The sequence below is a fragment of the Mustela nivalis genome (genome assembly GCF_964662115.1).
Source record: "Mustela nivalis genome assembly, chromosome: 6".
In the NCBI taxonomy this organism is placed as follows: Eukaryota; Metazoa; Chordata; class Mammalia; order Carnivora; family Mustelidae; genus Mustela; species Mustela nivalis.
In genome coordinates this window covers 134,065,111-134,089,287 of record NC_139025.1, presented here as the reverse complement: position 1 = coordinate 134,089,287, position 24,177 = coordinate 134,065,111, and the positions used below count along the sequence as shown (strand labels likewise).

At 36.1% G+C, this 24,177-nt stretch overlaps 2 protein-coding genes across 2 annotated transcripts in view; both read left to right on the top strand.

Moving 5' to 3' along the window:
- The window catches only part of MCTP2 (multiple C2 and transmembrane domain containing 2), a 646,489-nt gene that overhangs the window by 277,317 nt on the left and 344,995 nt on the right, over window positions 1-24,177 (top strand).
- The window catches only part of LOC309867506 (myocyte-specific enhancer factor 2A-like), a gene marked incomplete at its 5' end in the record, with an annotated part of 98,664 nt that overhangs the window by 62,232 nt on the left and 12,255 nt on the right, over window positions 1-24,177 (top strand). Inside the window, 3 exon segments of the mRNA XM_082736423.1 lie at window positions 8,672-8,806; window positions 11,230-11,449; window positions 12,141-12,200. Coding sequence (XP_082592549.1) covers window positions 8,672-8,806; window positions 11,230-11,449; window positions 12,141-12,200 — 415 coding nt within the window.

Here is a 24,177-nt window from a genome sequence, read left to right as displayed (position 1 = left end):
CTGACCTCCGGCCACGCTCCGAGCTCACCGTGCCTGTGGCTGGTTCAAGGTAACACCGAGCTGTGAGCTTACTGTCCGCTCTGTCTCTGTAGCTGGTTTTCCCGTTCCAATACCCGCAAGCTCTGTGACAGTCAGACACCCCAGATCCTTCTGTGACCCTGCGGGACGTGAGGCCACGCTGACCCCACATGGGCTTCACCCCGGTTTAGCCTCTGGAGCGATGTCCCTCAGTGGAACAGACTTTTAAAAGTCCTGATTTTGTGCTCCGTTGCTCCGCCGTTTTCCGGGAGCTGGCCCCTCCCCCCGGGGTCTATCTTCCCATCGCTTTGGATTCACATCTCCGCCAGTCCTACCTTTCAGAAAGTGGTTGTTTTTCTGTTTCCAGAATTGCTGTTCTTCTTCTCTTTGATCTGCTGATGGATTTGCAGGTGTTTGCAATCTTTAGATAAGCTATCTAGCTGATCTCCGGCTAGCTGAAGTAGTCTCAGCCTGCTACTTCTCCACCATCTTGACTCCTCCCTGGGATTTTTTTTTTTAAGATTTTATTTATTTACTTGTCAGAGAGCGAGGGAGCGAGTGAGCACAGGCTGACAGAGTGGCAGGAAGAGGGAGAAGCAGGCTCCCTACTGAGCAAGGAGCCTCGATGTGGGACTCGATCCCAGAACGCTGGGATGATGACCTGAGCCGAAGGCAGCCGCTTAACTGACTGAGCCACCCAGGCGTCCCTCACCCCGCCGGTCGGGATTTTTATCAGTTCTTATTTCAGACTTCCTAGAGTTTAAATATTTAAACTTATTTACAGTGAAAAATATCATGAGTACTAGATTTCTTTATTAAAAAACAAAATATTATGGTAACATGATTTTATGTATATGTATTTATATAATATCTCTATATATACACATGCATATATGTAATTTCCATGGAGAATAAGCGTATCTAAAATTTTAAATACATTGTTTTTTGGGGATAAGAGCATGTAAGCTAAAAAAAAAAAAAAAAGCTGTTTAAAATTGACCACCTTTTGTATACAACCCATTTTGAAATATGTTTGCTTTTTTAAATTTATTGTATAAAAGAAAACTTGGATATACTTAGGGAAAAAATTAAACAGCATTGTTTTTGTCTTGAGTTTCTTTTCCCTGTCTCCTTTCCACCATTTCCTTATCCTTTCCATCTCCACTGTCACTAGCAGATTTAATAATATAGGCTAGAAAATGAATTATAGGACCTGCCAAGCTGTGCTATATACCGAGAATTCTGTATCTGCTTCCTTGAACTTGAGAGATAGGGTCGGTGATGCTTTGTAAGTAGAACAATACAGCACTTTAAGGATCTTTGTTGGTATATGTACCATTATTTGAATCAATTATCTTTGGCTAGAAACAGTAAGCACTGCTCAGGCATCTTACTTCCAGGTTTGGGATCCTTTCTGAGCTCAGAGTAGTGGGGGCACTAGCCAGACTTGTTTTGGGAATTATAGGACTTAGATAAGAGACCACTAATATATGACCTAAAGGATTATGATAGTTTTTTTCATCAAGGTTCTTTGATTCTAAGAACTAGAAATCCATTTAAAGTAACTCAAGCTAAAGAAGAATTTATCATTTTTTTAAAAAGATTGTATTTATTTGAAAGAGAGAGCACAAGCAGGGAAGAGGGGCCGAAGGAGAGGGAGAAGAAGGCTCCCTGTTGGGCAGAGAGCCTGCTTCAGGGCTCGATCCTAGGACCTGGAGACCATTACCTGAGTCAAAGGCAGATGTTTAATTAACTGCGCCACCCAGATACCCCTAAAGGAGAATTTATTGAGAGAATACAGTCACGTGGCACCCAAGGCAGATAGGAATACCGGGTGTTCTAAAGGCTTGGCACCAGGAGCTCCATCTCAAGGTCTGCATGGTGTGTCATCTCTGCCACCAACCCTGGTTTGCTGGATGACTCTGGCAAAGGCTTTATGTAAAAATAATTGATGTTCTGGGTCCTTTTCCAGTTAACCATTTTTATAATCAGAGTATAATTTCCAAATTTAAAAAAAGCTTTATTTATCTTACTGTCTTTTGTCGCAGTGGGAGAAAAGGGTTGGTGAGCTGTGGGACCTCTATCTTAGTACGAATAAGATTTTTTAAAAAACTGGGTTGGTTCTCTATAGATGGTATGAATTTTTCTACTCTAGAAAAGTATGACTTTTGTTTTTCAGGTTACCAAGTTTGTATTCCAACCTGCTGGGCTCAAAATAAGATCCAGAATCAAAACCTTTGTTTGGTAAAGACTATACACACACAGTGTAAGAGATGTCCTCTTGCACTACCAGTTCTATTCTTTATTATCCAAAAGCCCACTGGGGCATCTCCCAGCAGCTTTCAGAATATAAAAGTTAAATACATGTATGAATTTAAGAAATTATACCTATGAAATTATATTTTTTCTCATAGTTCAAAAGTAGCCAAATACAACAATTTCTGTGGATCCATCTGGTACAAACTAATATTTTTAGATTGCCTTATTATGTATTTTTACAAATTCATAACTTTATGTTTTAGAAGACTTCTAAAGGAACTTGTCATAGCATCCTGATCTCGTTCTTTGCCTTTTTTTTTTATCTTGCAAGTATTAATAAATAAATATTTTATGCTTGTCTACCACCTTGTTTGTCTAGATTCAGAAAAATGTAAAGCAGTCTAGACTTCAGTCTTTGACTTGAAAGTTCACGTATTAGTTGAGGGTACATTAGATAGGTAAATACAAGGTAGTATAAATAAATGAATGTTCTATTGAATAAGTGCTCTTAGAATTTTATTGTAGGGAAGTAGTAGGGGAAAAGTTTCATGGAAGATGGGGTTCAAACAAGGCCACAGGCCATAGTGAGCTATAAAACAGTCCTACAGAAAAGAGGGCAGGGTTTTAAACAAGTGAGCCGATAAGTAGGAGCTAGGCTGTTGGTGACTTGCAGTTAGGCTAAGGAATTTTGGTTCTGTATTCTGTATCTGTTATTTCCAAAGAGGGATGTAAGATATGTAAAACAGTCTCTTGCAGTTTAGGAAGAAAATATTAGAAATTCTACTCTAAAATGTGCTTATTAATATTAAAAGGATTAATTTATGCATATAAATTGCAAAATGTATGCATATTTTGGGGGCTGTGCATAAAATATGTGTCTGGATGGAGTAGCTAATCTAAGTCTTAGAGACTGCTGCTTTAGATTCTAGAGAAGCATCAAAGATTTAAAACAGGTGTGATAAATACAAAGTGGTTTTGAGGAGACCCAAATCTCTAACAAGTTATGGGACAGATTAGAAAAGAGAGTAGAAAAAGTACAAGGGTATATTCTAAGCATCTAGATATAAAGCAGCACAGGCCTGTGTTGAATATGGTGGCAGTGGAAATAACTATAATCTATAAAACTTGGTGTTCCCTGTGAATTGTGGGGGAGAAAACAAAGCATGCACCTCAAGATTGCTTTCTGTGTTGCCTGGAGAAGGGTAAGTCTGAAGAGGGGATCTGTTTAATGAGAGGTAGTGAGTTCCATTGAAATAGAGTAGCCAGATATCCAAATGAAAATGTGCAACAGGCAGTTGAGACTATAGGTCTTCCAAATGTTAGGTTAGGTGTGAAAGAAAGCATAATCATTACTCTTACAACTATAGAATGAACAGGCATCAAAGATTTTATTTAACGAATGAGTACACCAGTAAGATGTTACAGCCAGTTCAAAGAACTCAAAATACCATGTAATAGTGGTTAAAGAATGCTGAAGTGAATTTACAAATGCAAGAAAACGGGTCAGTATCCACAAGGTGATAATCAGTGACATCCCACAGGAAACAATTTCTATGAACAGGAGTTATTTGCAGTTATTATTCATTTTCTGCAAGTTAATTAACATCCATCCCTACAGAGTTGTAATATAGCTTTGTCAAAGAACAAAGGTAGATAAACCTGAATGAAAGTTCTAGCCAGGATGTAATTTTCATTGTTTTTTCCATAAATTGATGGAAATGTTTTAAATTTCAGAGCCTTCCTATTGGTAGGGTCTTTAATCAATAGAAGTTTTTAAGTTCCTCTTCATTTAGTTAAAACTCATTTAATTAATACAAAAAAAAAAAAAAAAACGACCCACCTCTTTTAAGTTTAATTTGGGCATTTCCAGCTCAGAAACTGTGGATGTGATACAGGGATCCCTTGTCCATTGGAAGTTTTGTTTTTGGTTTTTTGGTTTTTTGTTTTAAGATTTTATTTGTTTATTTGAGAGAGCACAAGCAGGGGAAGCCTCAGGTAGAGCGAGAGGGGGAGAAGCAGGCTTTCTGCTGAACAAGGAGCCCAATGCAGGGCTTGACCCAGGACACTGGGATCATGACTTGAGCCGAAGGCAGACGCTTAACCAACTGAGCCACCCAGGTGCCCCTCCCTTGGAAATTCATATATGTAAAACACCACCCAGTCTTCTAGCAGCTCAAATTTCACCTTAGAACTCACTTACTTCAGATGGAGAGGAACCCTGCCTCAGAAGATTGTGGGTTTGTTATTGTAGACTGTTGTACTCTTAATACTGTGATAGGAATAGCATTTAATTTATGAATTACCACAAGAATTAAGGATTACTCTTTTATTTCTTGAAGAAGAATACTGAAAGGTTACAAGCCTTCTCTGATCATCTCTCCTTAATTTTTGATACTATAATAAATTAACACAAATCACTAATCAGTTAACCAAATATTTTCAAAAAATTTAGCAGCACATTAGTTTTTTCTTTTAAAAACCAATGCTTAGTACATACTAAATCCTAACAAGAATTACTGGGAAGCTCCCTTGAGTTTACATTTACTGTGAAACATAAGTCAAGGGTAGTTTTATACTACTGTTAAACAGTACTCTTCAAAAGTAAAATCATGACTCTCAAATCTAAAATGAACATGAATCAAAGACTTTAACTTGTGGGCACCTGAGTGCTCAGTCCGTTAAGCATCCAGCTCTTGGTTTGGGTTCACGTCGAGATCGTGGGGGTCCTTCGATCACCCTGCATTGGCCTCCGCATTCAGTGCAGAGACCACTTGAGAATTCTGTCCCTCTGCTCCTCTTTCCCACTCACACACACTCTTTAAAAAAAAAAAAAAAGATTTTAACTCATTAGTGACTGAGGAAACTGGAAAAAATTACAAGTGGTTAATAGATAAATCCTAAGATTAGACAAATACATAAGCCCATCAAGAAGGCAAAATAAATTTTCTTCGTAGGTGCAAAAAAATAAAAGACCTGACCTCTTCCACAGTAGTGACAGAAGTCAATTGAACCACCATCAGACAGAATTTATTTGCATGTCTACAAACATTAATTTCCATTATTACCAGTTTCAACAAATTAACTTCTATCTCTACAGAGTTGTTAAATAGCTCAAAGGCACAAACCCCATAGAATCGGATGACATGGAAGGATGTGCCCTAAACAATACATAGTTTTCCATAAAGACACTTAGGAGGGGTTTTTTTTTTTTTTTTTTGATCCATTTAAAAAGCTTTCAGAATCTGTCCTTAGATAACTAATACTTAAGGTAAATATTAGCTAAGGACGTTGATTATTTAAAATCTGCATTTTATAATGTATGTTCAAGTATGCAGAAAGTACCTGACCGAATTGGCCCAAAATATAAGAAGAAGTGCCATTAAAATCATAATATTGTTTACATCTATTGTGAGGAGTAGAAATGTTTGTTTTTTAAAGGTGTTTAGCTAACCCTCCAAAAATAAAATTTCTTTTATAGAAACACACTGATGAAAATTATATGGGCATTCATTTTAGGATTTCATTTAAGTAATCTTTGCAGTTGGAATCATTAGACATGTTTAGAACACTGGTACAAAAGAACACCTAACAGGTTGTATCAAGTTAGCTTAAATTAATAACTTAATTATTTAAGAAAAGCAACTTCAGTCAACTTACATGATACATACCTGTGAAACTTGAAATTATTTTGGCACAATTGAACTTTCCCCATGAGTTTGCCATAATGTCACTGAAAACTGTCTGTTGATGTACAATAGCAAAGTACTTTTTATGAAGTACTATTTACTTCAGAATGGACCATAATAATCATCTGTAATAGCCATAGACTGTGCACCGTGCTAGTACTCTTAAGGAATACACAACAACAGATTCCTCAAAATGGTAGCCTTTCACACTGTTTTCTTCGTTAACCAAGTGTTTTTATTGTGGCTGACCTGAAGCACGTGAAAAAATTGAAGCTAGCCTGTTTCTTATATGCCTCACCTAAGCTTGTTAATAGATGACAGCATTCCATGTGTTAGTACCTGTGACACAGGAGAGACTTTTACTATTAAGCTCTGTGGTAATGATAAAGAAGACAGAAAAAGTCTTTTTATGGTAGTTGGGTCCTCACAACAACTCTTCATGTTCTGGTGATAAGAAGACGCAAGTTGGGTATCCAGTAGAGGTACATGAGCTTGTTATCTCCAGAGCTGATAGAGCCTCTTGAATTCCCTCACAATGACAGGAACCCCATCTGAAGTGAAGGCTTGCAGAGCTGGAGATACCAGAACACTATTCTTTATGAGTGCAAGTAGGGTTAACCCTGTTGTTGTAGAATAAAACTTCTGTGTAATTACTTTAAAAGTCCATATTCTTTTTCTTCAGTAATTTGAAAGGACTTCAAAGAGGCACATAGTTGGTGGTCGCTATTAGTGAAAGCATGACTATGAATTTCCTAGTCTTAAGATGCGTGAATATGATGGGAAAATATCTGGAGATTTCAGGCTAGAATAAGTCAACAAGTTCATGATGAAATCTGTGTAGGCACTTACTATATTTGTTTTGTTTCTAGGGCTGTGTAGGTTATAAGAGTTCATTGTGTTCCAATATTCTGAATGTTAACGTCTTCATTGCTGATAGCAACTTGCAGAGCTTTGGCAAGCAGAACTTGCTACAGTGAGCGGAGGAGAATACATGTCTCCATCCCTTAGTTCTAAATAACTGGACCTTTTATGGCTAAGTACACATAAAAGTTCATGTGATCAGTTATATCCATAGAACGTAGAGCCACGGGGCCAGTGTTAGGGAAGTACAGGTAGTGTTTGCTCTATGCTTATGTTTAGTGATTGTGTTACAGTGGGGGTTTCAGAGACTATATGTGGGATTCCTAGTGCATGCTAAGTAATTGGAGAAGTTAACGTATCAGCACTTAGGATTGTTTATGATTCTGTAAGCATGAAAAAAATCAAATTGACTAAAGGATTTTAAAATAATTTGACTTCAGGGAAACTAAGAAAAAAATTTCCTATCTTAACCTGTTGTGTGTTTACATTCTTTCAGTGCTTATAAAATAAGCATTCATAATTGTAAATTATATTTTAAAGGATATCAAGATTACTATGAATTAATTAAGTGCATCTTAAATCTAATTTAAATAATCATTAAAGAATAAATTAGCAAACATAGTACTAATTTATTGATCAAACTTTGTTTCCCAATTAAATAAACTTCATTAGTTTACTTGGAAAATTTTAACTTCCCAAAACTTCACAGTGGTTGATTAGAAAATCAGCCAGCCTCAAAGCTATTTAAAATGTTGAACTCTAATTCTACTTTAAAAAAACACCCATTGGGGTTTTTAAAAATTTAGACATTCTGGAAATAAATTAGTATTCCACAAATTGTCAAGCCCTTGGTTGTAAAGCTACTCTTTTAAATATTGAACAAGTCATTTCATGGTGATTTTAGTGAAAAAAATTAAAAATCAGAAAACAAATAGTTCATTATATTTTTACCTCAAAATAAGAAGGAAAAGTGAACATATTGTCTAGGAGATACTTTCATAACACAAAGTTTTCCAGAAAGTCAGTTCAGTGGATTAGGTCAACCCCTGAAGGAGCTCTGTACGAAGAGGTAGCCAAGGGGGTGAAAGATACATGCTGTTTAACATATTATTACAAACTTTAAAAGTAAGTAGAAGGGGGAAAATTTCATTAGTGGGTTTTTTTTTTGTTTTGTTTTATAGAACTTCAAAATAAATTTGTTGCAATCTTACACCAATAGATGTTCAGTGTCACTAATAATATGTATACTCTACATAGAAAAGAGTCATAGCTGTCAAATGTAAATAAGTATTTGAGTTTTTTGCCTTTAAGTTTTGTAGGAAAATGATAGTATTTAAGAACAAATTAGGAATGAGGTTACTGAGATAGGATGCTAATTCTTTCTGGTGGCTAGGATAAACTCAGGTGGAAAGCAGTTTCAGTAGATGAAGTTGCTGAAATGTTCATTTTGTAAAGGTACTATGATAGCTTCTCAGAGCATCATTTTGATACATTTCTGTGTCAGTTTGCACACTCATTGGCCCTATCAGATGTGTTGATCAGGCTGTAATCAGATTCAGATTGTAAATGTCAGAGCCGTGAGTAATTTAGTATCTCTAGGAAGTTTGGGAAGAAAGAATCCAAATAAATTAACATTCCTTTTTTTTCTTAATGTGCACTGGGAACATTAATTTTGCTTATACCTAAGGTTTACATTATTTGGAGGATTAGAGTACATTTGTGATCATTTAAAAACCATTTCAGTGGCTCTTGTAATAATTCATTCAGTCTGTGCTCTCTTAATAAATTTTACAAAACTCATGGCAAGTTAGTATCATTTGTGTGTGAATTTTCCAATTGTATTTCAGACTTTAAGAAAGAAAGGCCTGAATGGTTGTGAGAGTCCTGATGCTGACGATTACTTTGAGCACAGTCCACTCTCGGAGGACAGATTCAGCAAACTAAATGAAGATAGTGATTTTATTTCAAACGAGGCCCTGAAAGTACTTTTACTTTACCTCTACTTTTTATTTGTTGATCCTTTTTGTTAACTTCATTATATAGGCTCTGAACAAGAAGGAACACAGAGGGTGCGACAGCCCAGACCCTGATACTTCCTATGTGCTAACTCCACATACAGAAGAAAAATATAAAAAAATTAATGAGGAATTTGATAATATGATGCGGAATCATAAAATCGCAGTGAGTACTAAAGTATGGTTTCTGCTTTTATCTTGTGCATGAAGATATTGGCTATGCATCCTGTTTATTTTCGCAGTGGGTGATGATACCAATAAGTAGAAGGGGAAGAAATTTTGTTAGGGTTTTTTTGTTGTTTGTTTTACAGAACTTCAAAATAAATTTGTTGGAGTCTTATAATAATACATGTTCAGTGTCTTAAACAAGGAAGTGAAGAGAAGGCATCCTAATCTAAGTTCTACTTACTGTCTCCTATACCTTTGGACAGGGTGCATAAATCCCTCTCAGATGCCAATTTTCTCATCAGTAAAGTGAATGAGCTGGCTTACGTAATTTTTAAGGTCCCTTCTAGCTCTTAAATTTCCATGATCGTAAATATAAAGGGTTCATATAAGATTTCCCTTTCCCTCTCATGACTTAAAAAATATTACATGTACATTAATAGATCTTGAGACTATAAAATATAAAGTGATTAGATTTATTACAAAATTTGATGTTTCAGGATTATTTTTAATTATTTTGTATAGTTGCTGTAATAGTAGTAACTTACTCTTTGGTTCTTTGTAAATGTCCGAAAACTATTTGGCAAAATACCTCCAAACTTTTCTTTTCTTTTATTGTAGGTATTGAGGAAGAGAGGCTTGGCTTGATACTAATTTAAGGAAGCAAAGTTTTTAAACTGGTTGCAAATCAAATACTTGGTTTAAAATTTTCCTATGCTCATACATCTAACCATCATGAAAACCAGTAGTTTTTTGAGTTATCCTTCTTTGATAGTTCTTCAAAGAGTTCTTACGGGGAGCTCATTGGCAAGAGCTGCTTAAAACAGCTATTTTGGATCTGATTTTCTAAAGCTGCATCTGTAGTGTAGGCTTCAGGGAACAAATTGGTTCTGATTCTGATATTTATCTTATTGTCAGAGTTAATTCTCTTAAAAACTATGCCTTGAAGTATACATCATGGATTATCTCTTCAAAGGAGTCCTTTACTATAAGAAGCTCATGAAAAATAGATTTAAGGAAGTATTTTTGTGCTAATACAGTTATTATTCTTTAAAAACATAAATAAAATAAAATCCCTTCTGACCTCACATGGATGCTGGTGACTTTGTAGTAAATGTTAAACTGCAAAATATTGTGTAAATAAAATTGCTTTACCTTTGAAAAAAAATTTTTTTGTCATGTAGCCATTGTTTTATGTCAGTTAATGAATGATAATTTTCTTTCTGAAATAATCTATTGAATAGAGAACATAAATTATGTTCTTCCAACTTTGAATTAGCAGTGTTACCACTCTTTGCAATCACTTTTAAAATATGGAGAGAATAAAGCTTTCTTCTTTCTCTATAATGGAGATTTTATAAAGAGAACTGTTATATTCATGGTTAACAAGTATATTATATATGGTCTACGAAGGAAATACAAGAAGAAATGACAAATACTGTTTTAAGGGGGTGTGGAATACTTAGGAGGGAAGTAAGATAGCATTTATAATTATAACTTAATCTTCATACAATTTAAAGATAGGTTTTCAGCGGTTAATTTTATTGTTTAGATGGTTTCTTTGCATTTCATCACACTCAGATTGCATTGTGTTGTATATATGACTTGATTTTTTTTTTAAGTTTTGTCCATTAAGAATGTCAGTCAGTTAAACCAGGGCTGATTTATAATGTCCCACATTTGGTGTATTAAATTTATAATTTGTGTACATATTTTCTCCTTTTGTTAAATTTGTAATCTCTCAATAGAAATGTAATGTTACTAAACTGGTTTGGATTATTAAAATGCAAATTTTATGCTTACTTGGTAACAATATATTTTGTAATGTCTAAATCTGACAACACTACTTTAATATCAGGTTCTGACATCTAATTTTCATTTCTAGGACTGTTTTAAATATATATATATATATATATATATATATATATATATATATATATATACACACACACACACACACACACACACACACACACTTTATAGTGGTGTATATGTATTCATATATAAAACGGAAATTGAAAAGTTTATGTCAGACATACTCATGTTCAAATGTAATTCTGAAGAAAGCAACTTAAATCTACCAGTTGATTAGTAAGAAACTATCCCTGTCCTCAACTTTTAATAACTGTGGAGTTACCTTATCCAAATTAAAATTCGTAAGTTATTTATTTAATATAGATGAAAATGAAACTAACAGTTTTCTCTTCCTTGTTCTTTATTTACAGCCTGGTTTGCCACCTCAAAACTTCTCAATGTCTGTCACAGTCCCTGTGACCAGCCCTAATGCTTTGTCCTACACTAACCCAGGGAGTTCACTTGTGTCGCCATCTTTGGCCGCCAGCTCAACATTAGCAGATTCAAGCATGCTGTCTCCACCTCAAGCCACGCTGCACAGAAATGTATCCCCTGGAGTCCCTCAGAGACCGCCGAGTACCGGCAGTACAGGTGTGTAGTGGTCTCTCTTCTGCTGGTTCTTTAAGAAAAAGAATTGCTGACATAAGCAGTTTCTTATTTCGCTACCTTTAATTTTCTATGATGTGCGAGAGTCACTGCCACATAATTGATTCCATTTTAAGGAATATTTTTGAGGATTTACTGCGGCGCTGTGGCATCCTCTTGGGTACAGTGGACCCATATACAGAATCTCCCATCTATAACTTTCCTTTTCACGGGAAACCATACTTTGACAGGCAGAAAATTTAATTAGGGTATCATGAGCAAAGACTTAAAGTTCGAGTGTGAGTCACTCATGTCAAAAATAAGAGAGTAGATGTACCTGACTGGAGTTAGAGTTCATGAATTCAGCAAAAATCAGCATTTATGACTTTATTCTTTGTAATACAGTGTTTCCTCTTCTTTAAGTCCCAAATTTAATAGTACTGTTAGCACTGACCCCATTCTTAGGAATTTGTACTTTTTGATATTGATACAGGAAAGCATTTGTATCCAGAGCTTGATAGGTGAGCTTTTATATGTATATTTAACTATATCATATTACACAGTTATGCCAGATTCAGTCTAGGGCTAGTTTTTATTTTTGCTTTTTAGGAAAGGAGTGCAGTTTACTTCGTTCAGATAAGGAAAACCAATTCATGTTCATTCTCTGCCCTCTCTGTTCCCTCTCCAAAATTTTTAGGTGGGATGTTGAGCACTTCAGACCTCACAGTGCCAAATGGAGCTGGAAGCAGTCCAGTGGGTGCGTGAATTACTCCTGTTTGTCTTTCTAGGCATCTGCCCTATATGAGATAAAGGGAATATTGTCCCTCAAATGAGGCCTTATACCAGATAAGGGAAAAATGGGTATATGACTAGAACAGACATGTCCCTTCGTAGACTTAATTTTCTTCTGAGGGGTGTTTTTACTAATACCTAACATTTTTAAATAACATCCCTGCTCTGTTCTTTATACCTTGGCCTTGAGTGCTTCCTCAAGTGCTTTCAGATACTGTTCTTTGCTAAAGATGCAATTGCCTTCATACAGTTTTTACATCAAGCTAGTTTCTTAAGGAGAAGATTTCTGTATCATCTATTCTTGCCAAAAGTTAGATCATTAGCAGATGATACATTTTATAATAGCATGAAATGTTTTTGGAGAGGTTGCAATAACAAAGAAATGGTGGGCCTGCTTCTAGAGCTACAAAGATTATTAAGAAGTTTGTCTTCAAAGCATTGTTTTGGTGGCTACCTGTAGAACATCCACATTTTGTCACAGTTGTAGCCAAATTGGGTTAGTTTTGTTTTGTTTTTTACTTTAGGATCCCAAAGATGACTAGCAAGTTTAAACACATGTTTAAATATGTCTGCCCAACCTCCGAGTGCCGGCAAAGATACACTATGAACTGAACATTACAGAAACATGGCATATATGTCAAAGAGTTGTAAGAATAACTGTATTCCTTTGGATTATCATCACATTAAGTGGTCTTGGTCTCTTAATCTGTGATAAACATAGTTGTCATCATTGTATCATCATTGTATCTGGAAAAAAAAACTTTCCTCCCTGATTTAGATATCGTGTGTTCCTGGAGACTTCTGAACACAGACACTTCTAAGAAAAATTTACACTTGTATGTATTCAGCCCATTCATTCTATTAAAATGTAAGGAGCTTCTGCCTCAAGAGATTTGCAGAGATAATTGAATAACTTAATTTAAGGTGATGAGAAAGAAACATATTGCTGAGACAAGTTATAAAACATAGTGGTAGGTTAAATGCCTAATTCTGCCACATATTAATTGTGCTTTGGATGGAATATTATATAAGACCAATGTAGGATCTTTTTTAACATAATTGTGGAAAATTCATAACAGTATTAATAGTTATACATTAGGCTGCTTTACTTATATGTGTATTTCCAAATATTTATAGTTTATTTAAACTTCATTTGAGTTATTTGCATGCCCATATACATACTCTTTTTGTGTTAAACCTTCCCATATGCTTGTACTCCCCCAGTACTGCCCATCTTACTTTGCCTTCTACTTCCTAGCTTAGCTAAGGCTAGACTCGAGAATTTCTATTTCATTTAATGTTAATTGTAAGTACCTCTTGGTTTATTTCCGAAATAGTTCCCCCCTCCCCCATGGAGTTTAACTCTTCGAAGATTTCTAATGTGTTTTCCCCTTGACTTTCCTTCTTTTTTTTTTCTTCATCCTTCTGGCATATTGTAAACACGGTTCTAACTCCTGTCAAACAAGTGTTTCAATTCCCATTTTTTTTTGTACTTTTTACACTTTCTAAAAGCTTTTATCAATATTTTTTCTTATCTGCCATGCAACTGTAAATCTAAACTCTGTCTCTGCTGCTTGGTTTTTCTGTGCTCCCTTTGGTAATTTGAAACTCAGACTTTGTCATCATCAAAATACATTTTCTTTTGTTGTTGTTGTTGTTTTCATTCATTTTTCTTTTTTTATAAGCCTCCTCTCCCTGTCGTGACCTTTATGTTTAGAGGACTACATAATCCTACTCCTGGGATCATGGCACATCGTCATTACTTCATACAAAGCATCTCAGTCTGCTGTGTATTAATCCCTTTTATACCTCTGTTCCATTCCCATGCCCTTCCTCCCCCCATCTTAGGTAACTAATGTGTTTAGTGTTAATAGTGTTAATAATCATGATTAGGGAACATGTATTTCTATTAAAACTTAAAATTCAAGTAAGTATTAAAATATTGTAAGTGCTTAGTGAGAAACTTAAAGATTTTATTTATTTGAGAGAGAGAGCGTTGCATGAATGGGGGGCTGGGGGAGAGAGAGGAGACAGAAGGAGAGAAACAAGGAGCCTCCTTGCTGACCTGCTGACTGGGGAGCTGGACATGGGGCTCAGTCCCAGAACCGCATCACAACCTGACCCACAGGCAGACATTTAACCAACTGAGCCCCCCAGGCACCCCTTTAGTGAGTTATTTAAAAGTCTGTTTACATTATTACGTATAAACAGAGATAAATCCTGCTTCTTAGGGTACACCTCAGCATCTCATAATGCATCAAGATTGTATGTCCTGATTCTTCATTAACTCATACTCGTACATGCCAATTTTACCTAGACTGTGTGTAACGCTACTTACTCCACTTGTGTGGCTTGTATTCTAAATGGCATATATGTATATATCTATCTATCTATCTATCTATATATATATATATATATCTGCTTTTTAACAGAATTAGATCTGAGTAGACTTTTTATGTCAACTAAGATACCAACTGGAAGCATGTATTTATGTGAAATACTTAGAGCATACATGGGTTTAAAGTGTTTTTACTATAAATTGTCCCTAAAATAAATGATCTGCCATGGGTATTTTTAAAATGTTATTTTTGTGAGGAAGAGCCAGATAATATGTTTTAGCTCATTTTCAACAATGATGCCATTTTAGTTTAGTAGTTTGGAAAAAGTAGTTTAAACTCATTATTATACCAGATATACTCTTTATGAATGAAAAGATTAAACAGTTAAGATTCCCAGGGAAATTTAGAGGGAAAAATATTTAAAAGTAAAGAATGATTTCTAATCTATTTTTCCAGATATGTTTCTTGGAACTGTATGAGAAGAAGGATTTATCAATGTTTGGTAAACCTTGTGTTAAATAAAACTAAGCAATTTTCTTCACTGTAGGACTTACTGGAGCCTTTAAAATGCTAATTTGTTTGTGAGTCATTAAACTTAGTATGTAACATATGGTTACACAAAGTGATTTCATAATAGAAACCTTCATTTTTTTCCTCATGAAAAAGCATCTTTCATAATTAGTATCATAAAACATTTTGGGAAATCTTCTTTCTGGTCTTAAGATGATATATAGAAAAGAGCTTTTGGATAATGAAACCTTCCATAAATGAAATTAAAATTGAGGTTTAAAAAAAGACAAGACAATTAAGCTTGTGCTGTGATAATAGTAGACCTGATTATTGGGACCAACCCTTCCACTGAAGACACCTACAAATGCTAGGCAAAATATTTTTTAAATCTGCTTGAAAGCACTTGAGAACCTACAAAATAATGAAGAATTCCTGGCTCAAGATCCAGGGAATGTTGGAGACAGATCCTCAAAGAGGGTGAGCCTGGCATTAGTGACTGCTTTTCTGCAGGTGGTAGTTGCCACTTCCACAGTGGAGCAGGATGCCTCAGAGACCTAGGGGGACAGGGAAGTCAAAGTTCAGGGCCCTTAAAAATTGGGAGGGTCCAGTGTGCTCCTGTCACTTTGTCCCTAAAATAAATGATCTGTCATGGGTATTTTAACACTTTGTGTTAAGCCCCCAAAAGGCAAGACCATAGAAGTAGAGTGAATCAGAGATTAACAGGCCCTTCTAGTAGCTACATCTAACATCTGCGCCATCTGCTTTCCATACACTAGAGTGTTGTTATCTACATTTAAAGTACAGAGTAAACGTTCTTTACACTGTGTTCCTTTTTTCTCTTTTTTAAGATTTTGCTTGTTTATTTGTCAGAGCATGAGGGGGGAGGAAAGACAGGGCAGAGGGAGAAGCAGAGTCCTTGCTGAGCAGGGAGCCCAGTGTGGGACTCAGTCCCGGGACCCTGGGATCATGACCTGAGCTGAAGGCAGACGCTTAACTTGACTGGCCACCCAGGTGCCCCATATGTTCTTCTATACTTAAAAAAAAAAAAAAAAAAGTTCTTTGTGTACATAAAACTGAAAATTGACCACATGCTGGGCCACAAAAAAAGTATCAACAAATTTTGGAGAATTTAATCACATAGAGGTAAGCTCTCTGGTGACAGAGTATTTCAGCCAGCAACCATTTTTTATGTATAATTAATCAATTTTTTATACATAATCTGTATAATAACTTTAATTTTTCAGTCCAGGCTTAAAGGCTTGCCATGAACCACTTCCATATAGTTTCAATTAACCTTTAAACTGGAACATTTTTACTGATACTATAATTTTCAAATGTATAATGTTTTTATAGATGAGCCTCTGTTCTCCTCGTTCTTATTTTAATTTTTGTTGAGTCTCCTGCTTCCCAAAATACAGGATGCTTCAGGCCCATGTAATAAGGCAAGCAGAAGCATCTTTGAGGTTTTTAAGCATGAGACAAACTTAGAATAGGGAAAGACATGTTAAATAGGAAATCAGAGGAAGCATAACTGTAAAAGAAGGATTGATTTGGTTGTGTAAAATTAAGAATCTTTATTGATCAAAATCACCATGAAGAGAACAAAAAGGCAAGACAGTGAGAAAATGTAGATTGTATACATACAGCACACAGAGGTCTTTTTTATCAAGAATACTTACAAGTCATCATGAAAAAAATCTGATTTTTGAAAATGTGCATGAGAACATTTTACAAAAGAAGTTACCGGGTATCCAGTAAGCCTGTGACAAGATACTCAGTCTCAGTAACCAAGGCAATGCAAAATTAAAATCACAGAAAGCATCATACAACAGCCAGAATGGCCAAAGCAGAATAGGCTGATAATACCAGGTATTGATAACTCTCATTGTGAGAGTTCCAAACTCTCATTCCCTGAGGATTACAGTGCAAATTGATGCAGCTGTTTTGACATTGTCTCCTAAAGTAGTAGATATATGGGTTCTACAACCCACCATTTTTATTCATCCTTATATACTGTAGAGAAATGCATATGTGTACCATGAGCATCAGGAAATAAAGGAATGCGCATGGCATTGCCTATTACAGGCAACATCTAGAAATAATCCAAATTTCTGTCAACAGTAGAACAAATAAATAAGTGATAGTATGTCTATGTGAAGGAGTTCTATACTGGAATGAAAAGGAAGAAACTATAGCAGTAATTAGCATGGTGGCTGAATTTCATCAGACTATGATGTATGAAAGACAATGGATGCAAATACAAAATTATTCTATTCTATCTAAATAAAGCTGGAAAAATAGCCAAGCAATATTATGTGCTAAGATTGCGTGTAGATAGATGATAAAACTGTAAAGAAAAACAAGTCACTGTAATAGTCATAATACTGGTTATTTTGGGTAGGTGGGACAACAGGAATGTTCGGGGGGCCCAATTATAGAGCCTTTTCAGGGTTTTGGCAGTATTGTTTTTCCTGATGTAATGGATACATGGAGATTTTAAATTTATGCTAAAGCCTTGATTGTTAAGTTTTTATTTTATGTACCATTTTGTATTATGTGGTATGTTAATATGAGTTTTAAAATAGATACATTTGATTTTTAAAAGGAATTCTAAACCAAAGTGTGGAGGTACTTTTAAAATGCTAAGAGAGGGGCGCCTGGGTGGCTCAGTGGGTTAAAGCCTCTGCCTTCAGCTCAAGTCATGATCCCAGGGTCCTGGGAGCCCTGCCTCTGGCTCTCTGCTCAGTGGGAGACCTGCCTCCCCCTTTCTCTCTGCCTGCCTCTCTGCCTACTTGTGATCTCTGTTTGTCAAATAAATAAATAAAATATTAAAAATCAATCAATCAATCAATCAAATGATAAGAGAATGTAGTGTATATTGTATAGGTGTTATACTATCCTGAAATCTAGAGAGAAAACATTACACATTCATACTCTCAGAAAGACTTAACAGTCTTTGGGCAAAGACTCCGTTCATTGGGCACTATTGTCTGCATGTGGCAGCGGGATGTACAGTCCCATCTTGAGATCAGGAAGCACGACTGTGTCAAGGGGACAGACCAGCAAAAGCCTAGGATGGCAGAGCAGAAAGCTGGAAAGCTCTGGCTCCTCCACAGTGAGCTGCAAAAGCCACTGAGCTTGCAACCACTTTTCTCCAGTTGTCTTAAGGGAGATAAAAAGATTTTCTCATTCCGTAAAGAAGTAAAATAAAATACAAGCAAGAGGAAGGGGAATATTTAATAAGTAGGTGGGTTTTTTAATGTACCTAAATGTACAATTCAAAAAAGAAACCCAACTAGTATTTGAAAAATGGAAAGGATGTATCAGGAGATTTAAATAAAAATGACAAAAGAAAACCACAAACTCACTAATTGCCAACTATTACCACTTTGTGTTGTGATCTGGAGAACCAGTGCAGGTGTGAGGAAACTGATGATGGCATTGTAAGTTAGTAATGAGCTTTCTGAAAAGATTTTGCAAAGATGTCCCAGTAGTCATAAAAATGTTCATGCCTCTGAGCCCACAAATCCCATTCCTGGGAATCTCTCCTAAAGAAATGAACTAGAACTTGCAAAGATTCACTGCAACTTTATTTATAGTATGAATAATAGGAAGAAACCAATGTATTCAACAGTATGAAAGTTATGTAAATGAAAATTTTCATCTGAACTTCTTTTTAGTTGTAATTTAAAACTATGCAAAAAAATATGCATGTGGAAAATAAAAAGGAGGGGAAATCCAAACTGATTATCATAGTTATGTTGGGATGGTGGATATAGGAATTTTCTCTCTCCTTTTCTAGTTTCTAAACTTTCTATATTGATATGGTTGGTACCTCCACAGTCATAACATTTTATTATAGTAAATTAAAGCATTCATTTGTTTTTCCTTGAAACATAATTTGTTTTCAGTCTTTTATTGTTCAAGTAAAACCTGCCAGTTTTGTACATGCTGTAAATTGTATACATTTTCCAGAGTGGCACTCTGACTTGGCATACGAGGTACATTTCTCTACTGAAAGTTGACCTACTCTGATGTAGGTGAAGTCCAAGTTCTTTTGGAGGCTTTTTCTTCACAAACCCCACTGGGTGCTCACAGAAGAGATTGGGAACATCCTGAAGATGTCTCCCCTATGATGTACGGCTGAGAAAAGGGAAGAGCAGCCCCTGTAATAGGGACAAAATGTGCTGCCTGGACCCTTCTCCCCTTTCTGTCCTATGGACCAGAAGTGTTCATCTGTGAGGGGATGAACGACAGAAAGTGTCACCCTCCAGGCCCTTTGGCGACCTCCCATTGTATCTTGAGAAATGGAAAAGGAAAAACATTTGAAGCCAGGGCGGAGGTGCAGAAACAATGTGAACGCCAAGAGCATGGCAGATGCCCAAGAGGCCCCAGCCCGGGGCGCAGCACCAAGAGGGGAAGGCTGCAGACTGAGAATGGATCACACACTGGAGAAAAACCGACTTCCGGCAAACCAGCCTCACTTCCTGCTGCAGGGATTCGGGGCCCATGGTGGCGGCACCAAGGGTGATGACTGCACCCATGAGCTCCAACTCAGCCCAATTCCTAACTAAATGAACTCCAACCAAGCGCTAAAGACCTATTGGTCTGTAGGTCAGTGAAGTTAACCCAAACTGCAAAACAAAGAGCAGAACAAATCTTCCAAGAGCTGTGGACTTCTATCAGGTGGTTTAACATATTTGTCATTGGAATTCCAAAAAGAGGGGAGAGAGAACAGAGCAGAAGAAATATTTGAAGAAACAGTAACACCAAGTAGGACAAATACACACACATTTCAGGTTACTAAAAGCAAAGGACAACAAGGAGAAAATCTTAAAGGCAGCCAGAGGAAAGAGAAGGAAAAAGAAAATATATACCATACTTCTCTTCAGAACCTATGCAAGCTATAAAACCGTGGAGTAACCTGCGGTGCTGGAATTCAAAACAAGAAACCCTCAACCTGGAATTCTGTATCCAGCAAAGTTGTCTTTCAGAAATGAAAGAGAAATAAAAACTTTCTCAAACAAAAAAATCTGGGGAATTTATTGCTGGGAGATCTGTTCTGCAAAAAATGCTGAAGGAAGTCCTTCTGCAAAGGGACTGTGATGCCAGCGAAAACTTGGATCTACACAGAGAAATATAGAACACAGAGAAATAAAGAACAATGGAAATGAAATAAATGAAGATAAAATAAAACACAATTTATTTTCCCCTAAATTTTATAAACCTTTTATTTTAGATTACAAAGATAGTACAGAAAGTTCTCCTAATGCTTCGTACCAGTTTCTCCGATTATTAACATCTTGCATTAGTATAGTACAATAGTACTGGTAGTACTGCATAGTACTAAAAGGTCAGTATTGATACATTATTATTCACAGAACTTTTGTACGTTATTCAGATTTCTTTAGTTTTTAAACCACATAGCTTGTGTTCTGGGACCCCATCCAAGACACCACATTACACTTAGTAGGCTGTTTCCCACTTAGTAGGCTGTTTCCTCAGACTCCTCTTGGCTGTGATAGTTTCTAAGTCTTTCCTTGCTTTAATGACCTTGACAGTTTTGAGAAGTACTAGTAAGGTATCTTGTAGAATGTCCTTCCATTGGGACTTTTTTCCCCACGTTTTACTCATGATTAGACTGGGGTTATGGGTTTCAGGGAGGAAGGCCACAACTCAAGTGTGCCATTTTGATCACCTCATACAAAGGGTACATAGTATCATTATGAGTAATTACTGTTGTTGTCAACCTTGGTCACCTTGCTGATGCAGTGTTGCATGGGTTTCTGTGCTGCAAAGTTACACTTCTTCCTTTGCGTACTGTCCTCTTTGGAAAGAAGTCCTATGCAAGGTCCATACTTAAGGAGTGGGGAATTGGGCTCTACCTCCTTGAGGGCAGAATATCTACATAAATTATTTGGAGTTCTTCTGAACAGGTGATTTATCTGTTTGCTTTTATTATTTAATGATTTACTTTAATACAGACTTATGGATATTTATACTACTAAATTCTGCTAACATATAGTTCTACCAATACTGTTTCATTCTGTTGCTCATATTCCAGCTTTAGCTGTCGAGGACTTTTCACTTGGTTCCAGTTCCTCTGAAAATACACCCTCATCCTTGTGGGGTTATTTTTGGCAGGGAGGGGATAATGAAGGTTACTTTAAAATTTTTCAGTTATGATGAAGTGTTCCGGGCTCATCTTGTATATTCCCTGCCCCAGTTCCAGAATCAGTCATTTCTCTAAGGAACCTGGTTCCTTATTATTGGAGACTGGTATTAGAAACCGGAATCCAGGCATCTCTCTTTTTCATTGTTCTAAAAGATCACTACTTTCTAAAGCAAAAATAGCGGGAATGAATTTGGTGCTTATAATACATGTAGAAATAAAGTGTAGGACAACAAAAGACAGGAAGCAAAGTTGTAAACACACTGTTCGAAGCCCTTACTCTACACCTAATATGATATCTACTTGACGGTAAACTCTAGTTAACTAAAGATGTATGTTATAAAACCTAGTGCAACTACAGAAAACAATTTATGAAAGAGGTATAAAAAGTCAATAGAGGAGATAAAATGGAATTATTAAAATATGCTCGAATAGCCCAAGATATGGGAGAAAACAGGAAAATACAACAAAGAGACAATGAGGCAAATAAATACAGCTAACAACATTGTAGATTGTAATCCAACCATACAAGTAATCACACTGAATGTGGTCGTAAACATCAGTTAAAAGACAAAATGTCAGATTGTTTAAGAAAAGGAAGGTCATGGCGATTCATAGACCTGTACCCCTGGGGATAAAAACACATCATATGTGTATTTATTTATTTATTTATTTTTAAAGATTTTATTTATTTATTTGACAGACAGAGATCACAAGTAGGCCAAGAGGCAGGCAGAGAGGAGGAAGCAGGCTCCCTGCTGAGCAGAGAAGCCGATGCGGGGCTTGATCCCAGGTCGCTGAGATCATGACCTGAGCCGAAGACAGAGGCTTTAACTCACTGAGCCACCCAGGCACCCCCTTTATATGTTTATTTTAAAAATTAATTAATTTTAAAAAAAGGAAGGTCATACTATACACAGTCTATAGAAACCCTACTTTAAATATAAAGGCAGAAGTTAGCAGATAGAGAAAACATACTATGCAAATGTTAACCACAAAAAGGCTAGTGTAGCAATATTAATTTTAGACAATATGGGCTTCACAATAAGGAATATTATCAAGAATAAAGAAGGACTTCACACAGTCCATTTTCCAAGAAATAAGTATCTTTAGTGTATACACATGTAACAGCCTGCCTTCAAAATTTGTAAGCCAAAAACTGATGGAACTAAAAGGTGAAATAGAAAAATCCACAACTGTAGCTGGAAACTTAAACATTCTTCTCTCCGTAATCGGCAGAACAAGCAGGCAGAAAAATCTGTACGGATCTGGACAACCTGAGCAATACTCAACCAGCCTCACCAGTACTCTAATAGACTTTTATGGGACACTTCACAACAGCAGAGCATAACATTTTTCTTAAGGGCCCTTGGAACATTCACCAAGATAGACCATTACCTGTGCCATAAAGTAAATCTCAACAAATATCAAAGAGTTAAAATCAACTAGATTATATTCTCTGATCATAATGAAATCATAACAGAAAGGAAAAATCCTTATATATTGAGAAATTAACACACTTTTAAATAATCTCTGGGTCAAAGAGGAAATCTTAGGAGAAATTATAAAATATGTATGTGTGTATGTGTGTGTATATGTATGTATATGAGAGAGGGAAACTTACAGCATTTGATGTTTATATTAGAAAAGAGAAGGTACTAAATCAGTAAACTTTTGTTAAAACTCATAAACTCAAGAAAGAAGAGCAAAAACTTAACCCAAAGCAATCAAAAGAAAAAATTCAGAAATAAATGAAATTTAAAATGAAAGCAATAGAGAAAAGCAATCAAGCAAAGCCTAGTTTTTTGATTGCTAAACTTCTGGCCAAGCTGACCAAATTAAAAGAGAAGGCACAGGTTATCAATATCAAGAATGAAAGAGGTACTGGCAGAAAGGTGGGCGCCAGTGGACAAAACAGAGAGCCCAGAAAATAGACCTACACAGATATATTCTGTTGTATTTTGACAAAGGCAGTAAAGCAGTTCAGCCGAGAAAGGATAGCTGGTCCAACTGACTCTCCTGGAACAGTTCACCATCCATATGCAAAAATAAAACCTCAAAATACAAATCATACCTTATTCAAAAATTAACTAAAAACGCATCATAGACTCAAGCATAAAATACAAAACTCTGAAACTTTTAGAAGAAAATTTTGGAAGAAACAATACACCAAAAACACGATCCATAAAGAAAATTCTGATATATTGATGCTATCAAAATAGTTTCACTATCAAAAAGTTTTACTCTGTAAAAGGTCCTACCCAGAGAATAAAAAGACAGCCTACAGATGAGGAGAAACTGTTTGCAAATCACATACTCGTAAAGGACCTACCTGCTTCTATGATAATACAACTGTACATCTATTAGGATGGCTAAGATTTAAAAAATAAAATCAGTGGTACTGTGATAGCATTGTATGGGGACAGATGGAAAAGCTACACTTGTGAGCACAGCATACTGTATGGAGTTGGGGAACTGCTGTGTTGCACACCTGAAAAAATGTAACATCATGGGTCAGCTTTACTCGGGTGCCTGGTTGGCTCAGTCGGTTAAGTGTCCAGCTCTTGATTTCAGCTCAGGTTTTGATATCAGAGTTCAAGACCCGCTGATATCAGAGTTCAAGGCGAGTTCAAGGCCCGATGAGGGCTACTTAAAAACAAAACAAAAACCCAGCATTCTAAAATGCCAAGTTCTGACAAGGATGCAGAGCAACAAGAACTCTCGTATATTCATGCTTAGAGCAAAGTCACACACCACTTGGGAAAACAGAACAACAACGTCTTACAAAGTTAAATATATACTTGTCATACAACCCAACAGTCCTCTCGGAGAACTGTGCTTATAGAAATCTGTATTTTTCACAGTTGCCAAAAACTGAGAACAACCTAGATGTCCTTCCAACAGAAGAATCGATGCATATA